Below are 15,179 nucleotides of genomic sequence, written 5' to 3' on the forward strand. Positions count from 1 at the left end.
AATGCATTCGCCAAATAGTCAAATGTGCGCGATTATAGTGAAGTGCGTAGGCTCAAACGCAAACTGCCATACGAACTGATTAAAAGACACATGGATATACAATAGTGATATAATAATCTGTAGAATAAGTTGGTATAGTCTTTAGAATAAGTTAGGATAGAGTTTAGAATAAGTTATAATAGTATCTAGACTTTAAGAGATTTTATCCCATTCTCGGTAAAACGTCGTTGGGTCTAGGAGGCCAACCATAACAAGCCCTTTGAAACCAAAACTGAATTTTTTCATCTCTTGTCTTCGTCACCATGCCGTAAGTCTGAACCGACTGAGATTGGATCATTGTCGTTCCTCTTATGATCAATTGATGAACTAGAGCCCGCCTCTTCAATGAAAGTTTTGTTACCTTGTTCTTACTTTAGTATACCACATACGGGGCAACAGTCGACGGCTCACTCAGATTAGATCTATGTATGAACTGCAAAACTTTAGGAATTCTTTAATTCGAGAAAATACAGACAGACTCCTCGGAATTGTACGAGAGATCGATTATCTTCATAGAGATATCATAGCTTATGTTGAGATTGGTCTTGTTGGTGCTAGTATATCTGGAAGTCTCTACATTATTATGGTTGTGTTTGTTGATTTATATTTGTGTCCAAGCTATTATAGCGTGGGCTTCGAAGTGAAGATATATCTGTGACCAACTTAGTGGTCATTATAGAAGGCCTTTTGTTTTACCTCCCTTAAAATTACACTATTGCCCTTGGACAATCAATACTATCGAAAATGTACATATATTAAGCGGATTTGAAAGGGCTACTGCCACATTAGTGAAGGATAGTCCAGTAACATATGCTACCAAGTTCTGAAAACCTGATTGAGGATTCATTTAAAATAATTCGAAATTATAGTCCAGGGGAAAACGTTGAAAGTTATATTTTGAAATCAATATGGAGACTAGAACCAGTACATAACTTTAATATTTTAGAGTAATTATATACGTACAATAAAATTGTGAATTAGAAATCAGGAACCGTATGACAGCTTACATAAAATTCCCAAATTAAGAACATTAAAATATTTTATTTGATTAATACCTTGATATTGTGTAGAAAATTGGACATTATATAGTGTAGAACAAAAATAATTAGAATCTTCAGGCATAATAATCTTTCGGATAGGTAGGATATAGAATGCAAGTCCGGATTAAAATATAAACTGTTCATGAAATGCTAAAGTGTAAGTAGGGAGGTAGGAAAGCAATTTACAGTTGGATGTTATAGTAGTTAAGTTAAATAATTAGCAACACAGCTCAAATGTCGTTTGCTATTTCGTATTGGTTTATAATAATCTATAATTAGAGTTACACTTTTGAACTAAAAAAACATTAATTAATTTATGTTAAACATAAAGAATAAATTTAAGTCAAAAATATTGGACAAAACTAAACAAATATAATTAAATATTAATAAAATAATTCCATATTATCATTGTTAATCGATATTAAGTACAAGATCCCGATTAAATTGTCTATGTTTAAATGGAAAAGTAAATAAGTGATATTATCGAATTAAATTCGGACGGGCTAGCGTGCAACTCAAATACAGGGGAAGTAAATGAACTGAACGTTACCGAAAATTCTTAGTTTCGTGTTGAGAAAGTTTTGTACAGGAAATGTCAAGAGATTTAACTCTACGTCCATAACGTATAAAATAAGTTACGGAAGTTTCGAGTTGGGTAGTGGTTCGTGTTTAAACAGTTTTCTATTTAACATCTTATATATATATATATATATATATAAGGAACGTTTTCTTATTTCTGCTCATATTAATCAAATTTAATTAGTAATTGATTAGACTGATTTAAGTATGACAATTTAACTCTTTCAACAAAATGTTCTCCTTGTTTGATAACATTAATTGAAATATAAAGAAGAAAAGAAAATAACTGGAATTGAAATATAGGAAAATGTACTGGCTAATTGGAAGAAAATCACAATTAACAGTACATAATAAATTGCTATTATATAAGCAAATACTGAAACCTATACGGACATGCGGAGTTGAATTATGGGGATGTTCTGCAAAGAGTAACATAAATCAAATACAAATTTTTCAGAACAAAGTCCTGAGAGGTATTATGGGTACACCCAAATACTTTAGGAGTGATTACTTACATCGAGACCTTCAGATACCCACAGTCAGTCACGAAAGCAAGATAATTGCAAGGGGGAATGAGGAAAGACTCCATTCACTCATCACACGAAAATTGAAATATTGCAACTATTGGATACCACCAGAACAGGACACAGACTCAAAAGAATCAAACCATCTGATCTTGTGTAGTATTGGGTAATGAGGTGCATATATTAAAAAATTCAGCAGTGACATGTGTAAACATTATTTCACCAGAGACTGAGATAGGGCCGATGGGCCCTCCTAGTTATATACCTAGATTTAAGTTATTATAAAGACAAATTTTATGTTATACGGAAACGACTAGTAACAATATGTCAATTAAATAATAAATAAAAAACTATCAACTTACAAAAGAAAGCACGTCTTTCGCTTGTAATTTTATTTAAGTTCTGTGGAATTTCCTATGTTTCTATTATTTTATAACACTATCCGCAATTAAAGGCTTTTTATTCTAACTTTAAAATATATTTAAGCTTAAAAGCTTATAGGTGTTGGCTTATACTGGCCAATATAGATCGGCCAAATGAAGATGCCTCATCTTGATGTCATGTCCAAAAAAGTAGAGCAAATCTTCAAAGATGCTGAAAAAGGAAGTGAAGAGTTCAAATAAACTATTTCACAAGCTCACAAACTACTAAATCATCTAGTCATCTCGCAAATGATATAAAGTTTGATTATTAGGCAAAAAAGTTCCCGATTATGATGGATTAACAATTCTAATTCTATAACAAATATTGTTAACTCGATTCTGAGACTGATACACTTCCCAAAACAGTGGTTCCAAAGAAAGAAACCAGATTAACCTAATTATGACCGTGAGTAATTCGGTGTCTATTTGGATATCTCCCCTGGAATAGACTTTTTGCGCATGGGATTATCTTACTAGCTTTATTTTTTATCGTCAGTGGAGAAATTCTTCTTTTCTCACGCCAGATACTGAAACTAGTATGTTCGAAATGGCAATTTGAGGTAGTTAGTCTAGTAGCCATTTTCAATCCTTGGGGGTTTATTTATGAATGATCAAAATACATTCAAGTACGTAATATTTGTTTATTGACAGTGTGTGAGTAATAATGAGTAAAGCAGAGGTGCCTTTCGTTTTAAAAAATATATGTTGGTACCGGTTTTACCGAATAACCAAATATGTCTGTGATTTAAAGGCCTAATTAAGCAACAATTTCAGTCACGAAGAATTCAAGAAGCTGGCGTGATTAAGAATTGGCTACTAAGTTATACTATTTACATTAATATAAATATGCTGTATATTTTTATACTATATATATATTTAGCTACTATATAAAATATTTTAATCTCTTGAATTAATTCAATATATGTTGAATGCAAAATTTTATAACAGGAAATTGGTTCAACTGTTGCTAAACGGAATTAAAACAAAACGACATTAAAAGCGAACAAATAATAGAAAATTGAAGTTTGTTCCATTACCATTACAAAGATAAAACCAGGAGGTTATTGGGAAATAGAGATTTAAAAAAAAATAAAGAGGTCTGTACGTCGCTGGATTAAATTAAGAAGAAAAAGGTCAGGAGATACGATTAGCTCCTCGAACGTGACCGAAATATCTGGCATAGTTGTTTGTTTTTGTATTATTGTATTTATTTTTTGAACGGTGTCCAAATTGTGGACTAGATAAGTGAATTTATTCCGTTCTTTGTTGTTTCTTACAGAGTAAATTTAATATTTTGATGAAACAAAGTACTGTAATAAATTATTTCAAGCAATCATTTATTTTTTTTGTAACGAAGAAAACTCAAGACCTAAATCTATTCAGAAAAATGTTTATATAGTTGATGATTGCCCAATACTATATATTATATATCTAGAGTTTTTACGGCGTATTCAAAAAGTCTACCACGGAGCAGATGTTTGTGAGGAACTTGTTGATTGCTCTTTCGAGAAACAGTACAATTATCCTAGCTAGTGACAATTCATGCTGTATTGAATTTTATATTTAAGATAGCTGCACAATATGTGTTCGTTATTTAATAAGGCCAAGACCATCCGTCCTTCTGTTACTGTTACTTAACTATTTGAAGGGGTTACGAGTAAGGAAGAGGGGTCTGTTTTCTAATAGGTAAGAACCCTTAGTGTCACTATGTATGGCCGTTCAACCAGTCGCCTCTTCTTTCCATTAATAATATTAATATATTCAAGTAAATTAATAGTTTTGGTTTCTTAAACCTTTTACATATTACAATTTGTGTACCTCGGCCTTCTGCTATTGTTCTACTGAATTTATGTATTCTATCCATTTATTTACTTTAAAACTAAAATAAATACTAGCCTAGTCATCATCATAGTTAGCATAATAATCTTGGCATTAGATATTGTGATTTTATGGCGATTTAAACATATTCCTTCATAGGACGCCATAATTTTTTCCTTTCGTTGCGAAATCTAAACTATAGCAGTAAGGTAACTTGTTAAATAAATGTTTGAGGTTTTCAGAAAGCTCAGCTATTTACGTTAATTTATGATAAAGTCACGATAAAGAATAATGCGGTTAATTAAATATTCATCCAATATTAAATATGTGTATCCAAGACGATCCAGCTAACCTCCTCTGAAAACAGAACCAGCTGTTGAATTTTGGGAAATAACGTAAAATGTATCTCATGGTATGTATAGATCTTTATTCTTAATTTATTGTTATTTATTGCCGATATCTGCGCTTGTCTCAGCTTCGTGCTTAAATAATATAAATATGACATAAATTAAAATTTAAATAATATAAAGAGGATGCTCATGTAATACACGTAAGTCTTTAAAGGTAATGATACAAAACTGTGCCGTAAGATTGATATAGTATCTTAACTGCAGATGTCTCAGAATATTCACAGAACAATTCTTGTACGATTTCAAATAGTAGTGATTTAACTGAATATGAGGGACTATGAGTCAACAGAAAATAGTAATAAAATACAGAATATATAGAATATATATATATATATATATATATATATATATATATATATATATATATATAAATATATATATATATATATATATATATATATAATATATATATATATATATATATATATATATATATATATATATATATATATATATATATATATATATACATATATATGTAATAATGTGAATGTTTTACTATCTTAAATTGTGTTAACGTTCACCATTAGTTGTGAGGTCTTTGTTTGTTCTTCCTCTAATTACTTACTAACTAGCCAACATTATGTTCTTTTAACTTGGAGTTTGAATTCTCCAGAAGATTTTCTACTTCATCTCTAATTATTGTATTGTATTTAATTAAAATTTCCTGTAACCTACCAAGAGCATAGTCTTAAAATATTTATTAGTGTAAGATGTAGCAGTTGTAAAGGATATATTAGAATGATTATATTCTTATCTTACTTCACTGGCGTTTGAAAGGTGCCTCTTATAATATATCAGATTACTATATTATTGCAGTAGTTTGTTGTATACAATACAATACAATATAATATTAATACTCCATAAGTAGTTATTGAGAGGGGTTCATCTCAAAATATAAATTAATTTCATCCACGTTCCCTTGTTGTATTGATTCAATTTCAAATATTGTAAAAAATCAAATATATAAATAATGAGTTCCTTCTTGATTTCGAAAATATAAATATATTAAATATTCTAGAATATAAAATATGTTTTCTTTCGTCTGGGAGTTATATTTTTTTGTAAGAAATCTATAAGAATTCTCACTGGGGATTGCAATAATATGGACCCTTCATTGATTGTATCTTTAGAAGAGGACCTTTTCCTCCAAGGATTTCACCATTTTACCTGAACGGGGGCAAAAAGAAGCAGTCAGCTACGGATAATATTATGCACTATTAGTATAGTATTTTCTACCAAAACAGAAAATAGCACTAGGAATTAAATTCAACACATAACATGATTATTTAACTCTCTTTATATAAACTTTACTGAGCAACGTTTAAAGCCAATCATGAGGAAAGTTAGAATATGTTATCTGTATCGTGTAATAGGCCGGATATATATGTGCAACAATCCGTCTATATGCACACGCAGGTTTCAATAGTAAATGCATTAGACAGTACGATGCATTTCAAAGGCAATCATTTGCCTATTAAGCAGTATAATTTTGTTCCGTGTCGAACGTCGGTCATTGGAACAAATTAAATATGTTTAGCTGCAATCAATAATCAGGCCAGTTCATTGTTGTGTATTTTCGGTTCGATGATGGTGTTTGAGCTTGCCCGTTTCATTATTTCGCCATGTATGATCGATTGATGAATTTAATTACGATTTTCTTCTTATTATGATAATTATACTACCACGATCAAAAAATGGTAACAGACCTATAAAATAATTTTAAAGCTTATATACCAGATGGTATAAATGTGTGTTAATAGTATTGGGTACATTTGTAACCAACTTCATGTTAAAATCCCACTGGCAGGCTTTAATTTTCGGTATGTGTCATTTTGTTGAAGCATGAACCCAACATTTTTCAGTGCGTTGAAAATATCTGTATTTGTATCGAGTATTTGGCATTTGCGGAAAGTTTCACCTTTTTTTAATTCAATTTTAAATTCAAAAAGACGACTGAAGGTCATTGATTGCTGTATGAAGCTGGTTTCAAGGTTTTAAAAGTGGTAGTCTGAGCATTCTGTACAGCCGAAAATTGCAAGATGAAGATTTCAAGGTATTACGCTATGACGATCCACATAGACTGTAAGAAGAGTATGCCGAATAGTTGGGGAGTTACACGAAGACTCATTTAAAATCACATACTGAACATAGGAGCTATCCAAAGTTTTGGTCATCCAAAATTGCTACTGGTGATGAAAACGTTAATCAACGACAGAGCCGAACATCCAAGGCTCTAAGCTGCTATGCTTTGTTTTTGATAGGATCAGCTTGGTGTGGTACACTATGAAAGGTCAAAACTTAATGAAACCACCAATGGGGATAGGCAGTGACTAAAATTGACTCCTATTAATGGTTGGAAAAATAATTGAGGGAGATAAGACGACAAGAGTAGGCAAGATATAAACTGAATCGTGATTGTGGAGGCCAAATTTTGCTTTCCGTCAATTTATTAAGAAACTTATTAGATATGGAAAGAATGTTAGTGTCGTTTTTATTGTTTTTATCTAATCTTCCCCTATATACTGGACGAGTAGATTTAGAAGATATTTCGTTAAAGATTATCAATCTTATTAGGAATCTTCAGGCGTATTAAATTATTTGTCAAAATCATTTGAGATACGAGTCAAGCGGATGGTATCTCTCCACTGGTTCTAAGCATAGCAATTGGTAAAATTATGTGAAAGTTCATTTTGATGCTGCAAACTTTTTAGACGATCTGGTGTTCGTTGCTATCGCAACATGATATATATGTTGGGTCTTTCAGCATTCTCTATCATACAGTTAGCATTGCAAGACAATTTAACAAGGTATTTATAATTGACAGGCCGCCAGCTATTGTAAATCTCAAAGTGCAGAACTTGTAATCTGTAATACAGAATAAGAACAGTAGCTACGAAACAAATAGCAGTCTAAGAGTCGCAAGATTTGCTAAAAGTGTATGACGTCCTGTTGAACCAACAGACATTCCCTCCTAGAGTTTGGTATGGTTTGATGGTGATGATATAAGAATTAATAAAAGGGCGACGAAGAATGAAACCAAGTAGGGAATGAGCAACAATGGGATTAAGGTTTGAAATAACTTCAATGTTCTGTCAATTTATCATAGAACTGTTTACAATTTCTAACTTGTCGTTGGGCCTTTAAGGTTGATTTGTTGATATACATAGATATGAGATGTAATGAAAGTTGTTATATAAATTCCATCTTGTCCGTACGTAGGTACCCAATTTTACACACTGTGAATTTTTAACCAAATATTAATTAGTATTAATGACGGTACTATTTAGTTATTCAGGTTTTTCTATTTTCAATACAGGTTACATTAAAATAATTATGTTAGGACACGTCTCTCTATATTCTTAAGAAAATTCTTCCCTAAGTACTTAATTCTATAAATCGTAATAGTACCATAAAATTTTCTCATAAAAGCAAGTAATTGAAAGTAATAAAAAGACTGATAACAAAAATTTCCAATTTATATACTAAATATCACTAACCTTTGTAGGTAGACTCCATTGACTCCAACTGGAGGGCCGCTACCGCCCGACAAGAAGGACTTGGGCAGCGACATGGAACGTTGTTGGGCAACTAAAAGATCAGCACCGACCTCCACCGTGGGCGCGCTTCCTGGACGTGACATCGACGTCCTATCCTGATCTGGAAACGTATCAACCGGTGTGGAGGCTCCCGAGCCCTTCACCGACGATACTCTGGACGCCGTCAGCCATACGTCGCTTCCGGATGACGATCCGCTGACATTGCTAGCTCGCGGAGATGACTTTTTCTCGAACGTACCCTGCAGAATACATAAATTTGAATAAAAACAATTATATTACAGTGTTTATTATCATTTATCAAATCCTCCACATTCTATTTAATGTTATATATTGTATAAGAGACTGTTAATGTAAATGAACAGCGCTTTGTTGGAAACCAACTATTTGCTTAATAAATATTGTCTTTTTTTTTCATAGTGTCACAAGTTCATTATATTTTAATATATGATAATATTTTTATAATCTTTTAATAATATTTGATAGCCTAATGCCTTTAAATCATCAGGTCAGATGTATATGTTTAACGTAATAATGTATGTTTTTATTATTATTATGTTTATAGATTGTATACTGAAATGGTTTATAGGCTAAAACTATTTTATACCATGTTAATTTGTTTTTCTAAATAGTAGCTACCTACCACAATGGACTAAAGTGAACCATGAAATATTGAAAGTATCTACCCATTTTGCAAAACCCTTCGAAAAATATTTTGTGCTAAAGGTTATACCTTAAGTAGTCCCACTCTTGCTAACATTTTAAGTAATAGAACATTATTTTGTTGTGTAGCATGACGTAAAATAATAATGATGAAAATAATTTAATATCTAGTAGGTAGAATTGAATATGTTTCTTTGATGTATTAGTTTGCGATTTGTAATTTTTGTTTAATATTTTAGTTTACGAGTTCTTGCGGAAAAACATAATATTACTTACAGTTATCGGCCTGATATTCTGTGTATTCAGATTAAGATTTGTAATTTTAATAATTAACCGGATGAGTAAATATTAAATATTTTCAAACCAGCTTTATATTTAAGTAACATTTATTGGGTCTTCCAAATCTTTTCCCTTCATTTAAAAAAATAGAGTGTACCAAGAGTATAAAAGCCATCACTTTCCACCAACGTTTGTGGAAGATATCGGAGGAATTGATTTAATATAATTTAATTCACTCATATAATTAATTTTCTCCAAATAAACTTTTTTTACAAATCTTCTTTCGCTATTAAGTTACATTATCGTTATTTTTTATAATTAAAGGTTAAAGTTTAAAGTTATATATATGTTAAGGTCTAGATTTCAGCTTTATCCATCATATTTAGAGAATATAATATATACATATATATAGTATTTATATAATAATAAACTAAAACTTTACTTCCCTTCTTAAGAATATTACACTTGCGAAGATGTCTGAGAATGAGCATAGTCAAAGTTTCTAAGGATAACTGTACAAAACTAAATTCATATACAATATGAAGCACGAATATTTAAAATAAAATAAAATAAAAAGCACATATGAACAGACACTGTCATCCTGTCAATTCGGTTGCGACTCACATCTATTTTAACGGTAAGTTCGTACATTCAAATTGTGCTAGCTGCTCTACTTTTTATAGAGTAGATTCACTATCTGTATGACTAGATGTGTGCCAAGTTTGTTCCTAACACTTTTAATCTTTTTAATATTCTGTACTTACAAAACATACATATATATAAATATATAATGTTTACATATATATAATGTTCTCTCTGTTCGCAAAAGGAGTATCTTTTCATACATTTAGATTCCCACAAACACATCACACAAACACATATAAAAGTAACTTGTCAAAAAATGCTGATGGTTTATGTTGTTTATTTTAGAAGGATAATATAATACACTAACGGATGAACATTTATTAGAAGTTTATATGGATGAAATAATAGTAAACGGAGAAAAAGTAAAGAAACTAACCACGAAATTTGAAATTAATACATGACCTATAGAATAAATAATTTGATAAACCTATTAATCTAGATGAGGTTAAGGTGTTAAGCAACTAATGCAAAAAATCTGTAATAATATATTATATGCTATAAACATTTTAATTTATAATATCGATCTTTTAGTCATTTACTTGTTAAACATAATTACTACAAAATTAGTAGTATATTGAACTTATTGACATTTCATGATAATTGGGATTTGACGCCAAGTCTACGTTCAACTTTAATTCAAACTATAACCATCAGATGTACTTACTTGTAAATGCTTCATAAAATATTATTTTAAAAATTCTTCGTAATAGCTGTTGGTTTTTACTGGAATATTTATAGAGGACATATTCCTTTGGGTATATTTTTGTACTATGCCGTCTTTGGTGAAATAAAATAGTAAAGATAGGAATGTGAACTTATAAACCGTACATTTAAAAACAAATTTCTTACTTCAGATTTCGACATTTTAATAGATAACTTCAATTGGAGTTAGTCTCATGTAATGAATTCTATCCATTTTATTATTTAAACCTTTACTAAACTTTGCTTAAGAATCTTTGATTTCTGGCGATTTATATAAATTTATATATTTGTAGTTAAATGTTTACGAAAAAAAATATTTTGAAAATATTATCAAAATTATTAGGTGTTTGCCTGTAATTTGATAGCTTTTTCACGTTAAATAGGCATCTGTTGAGAAACACAGGTATAGTATATATTAATCAAGATATTTTTCTTCCTACAACTATATACCATACTGTATCGATATGAAAAAGTAATCAGAAAGTGCTATGCCTGGTTAGTAAGTTGGGTATGTCAGAATTCCTCATTTGAGCTACACACCATCTATACTTTGCTGATCTCACCGTATGCATAGCAAAACTATAAAGATTCCTCTTTGATGTCGATATGGTTGGTTTTTGTTTTTGTGTCGAATTGCCGTTGTAGATCATTGTCAGTCACAATATGCCACAGAAAACTTTTTTTTTGCATAGCAAAGAATGAAACTGCGTTGTTGAAACGGTTTGGAATGGAATTTACAGTTAATTTGTGAAGTAGCCATTTTCTCTAGCCTTTTAACCAACAAGTTAGTCTTTAGAATCGCCCCGTATAAATTTCTGGAAACAATTTATTCATCAGTTGTGTCGCTGCTATAAGTTTATTGAGCGGTTTCATCCAATAAGTTTTGCAATGTATTGTTTTTCATGAAGCAGTATCACCATAAGTTTATGAAAGTGTTTGATAACTTTAGCAGGAGGTTTATTTAAATTCATTCAACCAAAATATCTGTATACACTGAAAAACTCAATAATACTGAATAGAAAATTATTGATTTTCCATTAAATATCAACATGGAGATTAAATTTCAACAATTAGGTTAGGTTTTTTAATCTTCACCTATATATATAATGTTGACCAACATATATCACTGATAAAAATACATGTTAATATTTAATACTTCGATTTAGAAACAACTTTACTTTTTGCAACAACACATGCTCTTTCAACTTAATTTGATTGTATATTTGAGGAAAAAAAATTAAAATGTAAGCATAACTAAGTTGATTTAATTAAAAAATTAGGCTGAATTAATTAGTTCTCAATTTTGATCACACTTTTTTATATGGATTATTTTTTATAGGGATGTCGCCCGCTATATAGATTGTTAAAAAAATATCGATAATTTAGAAAATATATATCAATATTTTTAGCAAAGCAGAAATAAATGTTGACAAATCGACCCAAAAAATATCGATATTCTTCAAATCAATCTTCTAATATAAGAGCTAAAATAACCAAGCCTTTAAAATGAAGTAACAATTTTAAAGGTTTATAAAAAAAGAAATATTATATTAATAAATATATTTTTCTAAAAATATCGACAAAATATATTTAAATATCAATATATTGATATTTTTTCGGTATCCGGAGCCCAAAATTTGATATTAATATGAATTATTTTTTGAAACTCGCCGAAAAAATCGTAAAATGTACAAAATTAATAGTAACACAATTCTCGATATGTCTCCCTTACATCATGCATATAAATTTCCTCTGGGCCTCAAACCACGACTAATGGGCCCATAAAAATGCCAAACGTGGCAAAGCAAATGTTTTTACTACAACCGACCGACTCACCACATTTCAACACATTCGTCGAGCACTAAAAAAAACGAATCCAATTAAAAATTGGTTTTAGTACGCAATTTTAGTTTATATGCCCGGACAATTAAATTCGAACGAGAGGGGGAATCGAGGCGCAATCGCATTTTAAATCGCAATCTCAGAATTGCCATTCGATTCGAAGCACTTCGAAACATTTGCAGAGTTTATTAAGTGAGGAATTAAATTTATATTCAGAATGGAATTTATTTCTTTTCGTCGGACAAATGGAAATATGGGAGTGTTCTTTGTTAATCGATGTTAATCATTAATTTAATTGGTATGTTACATATAGAATAGATTTTTTCATTGTCGAACTGGCGTTGGGAAATCTATCGACTTAAATTAACTATCGACTGTTTAGTAATTGACTACTTTTTACTATTGACTGTTCAAGTCGACTGTTTTCAGTCGTTATTTTCGCTCCTAGTGATTTTGTTGCTATTTACTATCGACTGTTTCAGTCGTGTACTTATAGTTACTATTTCTGGTTTTACTAGTTCAAATCGACTGATTTTTAACGTTCTGGCCTGTCGTTCTAGCCTCGACCTTGACGAAGATGTACTCAATTTATGTTTACACAAATTTATATGTAATATATGTTTTATGATTTTTTTTTGGTATTTTGCTTGCAAATAACAATATATTGTATATTACTATAGCATATATTGTTCAAGATTCAATCAATTCACTTTTCGAGGATGTAAGAGGGTAAAAAGATCAAAATTGTGAATGATAAACAGTAAAATACTTTTGACTGTTTTTATGACAATACAAGGTAATATTTCGAATACTCTCTCGATTTTTGTTAAAAAATATTTCCGTTCAATAACAAATAAAGCATTTACTTTATTTAAAAAAGTTCTAGTAGTTATCGTGCGATTATTTTTAAATATGCCATGGATTAGTTTTTCTATGATTAGGTATATATTTAATTTTTATTTAGCATTTATGGTTATTGTACATCTTTAGTTTTTAAATTTTTGTTTAAGTTCTATTGTGTTGTCTATATTTATTATAGAATATTATTTAGAAATATGAATTAACATATTAAAATGCGATAAAACATTTGTGGGGTGATATTCCATTCCATTGAAAAAATCCATTCTTTTTACAGATCTACAGAACATTCAAATATAAAAGTAATTCTACTTCTTTGCAAAATTATAATTAAAATGAAATTAGTAATTGCATGTTAATAGTATTCGGTAGTTATTATTTTTCCCTTTCCTTTTTTAAATTTAGTATGTGAAGGAATATGTACATCTCCGTCTCGCTTATACTACCTTTGGAAAATATAAGCGCATATAAAATCAACTACTCATAGCAATTATATCCATCTTTTCTTCTCTCACAATTTTTATAAGAAAGTTATATAAGGATTCATACATCTTCATCTGACATCACGAATTAAAAAAAAAACAGTGGAACCGTGCATTTGTCTGAAAATAGTAAATACTATTTTCAGTCGCTAGTTGTTTGACTATCGACTGCTTCGACTGTTTTGCTACTATCGACTATTTTTAACTGTTTTTAATCGATAATTTCCAACAATAATTACCATAATTTAGGGCAAGTTTTTTGAATGAGTTCACAATTTGGGAAGTATTTTCAGAAAACTCAGGAATATGTAGCTGTTTTGAGACAGAAGTGTTTCAAATTGTGTCGCGGTGAATATAAATTAATGTTGTGTTTTATGGAATTTACTTGTTAATAGACACAGGTCTGGAAAAAATATAGACTATAAATCAGATGGCAGAAAAATGTGGTCACAGAGTATTAGGAGGAAGGTGCTCTATATCACTACATCTTTAATTGATAGGAGAGTGCCAAATCATTATTATAATGGACATACTGGTCAAGCTGGATATGCAATGAAAAAATAGTTGGAATAGGAAAAGAAGACATCAAAAACAGAATTGTTACGATCTATTATTTTTAGTCTGAAATTATTACAATTACAATGCTTAAGACCAATTCTAGGCTTTCAATATCGTATTAAGAATGATGTTGTTTGATTAATAGTAATAATTCGTACGTTATCACAATAGCTATCATTCTGTGCTATTAGTCACTAAATTTGGTAAAGAATATGCGACACCTTGAGATATTAAGAGAAGCGTATTGGTTGAAAAGCAAATTTCCATTCTTATGATTGAATTTGTCGTCAATTTGTACTAGAAACTAAATTTTCTTCAAAAAACTAAAAATTATTTTACGGTCGATGTTATGGAAATCCTTTACTATACTACTCCAAGTGCAATTATTGACCCCTTTTAAACATATCATCAAAATAACACCAGGACAACACTACTCCGACTGAAATATATTCATAGGTAACTAGCTCCTATTATTTTAATTTAATTCGGGTTACCCTATTTATACTTATAAAAGTACAGTCTACTTAATTTTTTTCGACGTTTTTGTTTGATGCCAAAATCAGTACTTTATTGATCTAAAACATTTCGACAATACACCAAGTTACAAACATTTTCAATCTGAAATATTGCTGCTATGTTGATATGATTTGAAAGCATACAATCTCCAGATTGGACTTGGGATTGATAATCCTAATGTAATGATAGTGTTCAATAGTTATTCAATATCATTAAATATTTATAAACTAGGCTTATGTATATAG

At 30.0% G+C, this 15,179-nt stretch overlaps 1 protein-coding gene across 1 annotated transcript in view; it reads right to left on the reverse strand.

Moving 5' to 3' along the window:
- The window catches only part of RhoGEF3 (Rho guanine nucleotide exchange factor 3), a 421,983-nt gene that overhangs the window by 287,294 nt on the left and 119,510 nt on the right, over window positions 1-15,179 (reverse strand). Inside the window, exon 8 of the mRNA XM_076419229.1 lies at window positions 8,333-8,631. Within this exon, the coding sequence (XP_076275344.1) occupies window positions 8,333-8,631 (299 nt within the window). The remainder of the gene's footprint in view (window positions 1-8,332; window positions 8,632-15,179) is intronic.

The sequence above is a fragment of the Rhynchophorus ferrugineus genome, unplaced genomic scaffold (assembly GCF_030347505.1).
Source record: "Rhynchophorus ferrugineus isolate W39M unplaced genomic scaffold, kcgeb_rfMv2 rfM1, whole genome shotgun sequence".
NCBI classification, from domain to species: domain Eukaryota; kingdom Metazoa; phylum Arthropoda; class Insecta; order Coleoptera; family Curculionidae; genus Rhynchophorus; species Rhynchophorus ferrugineus.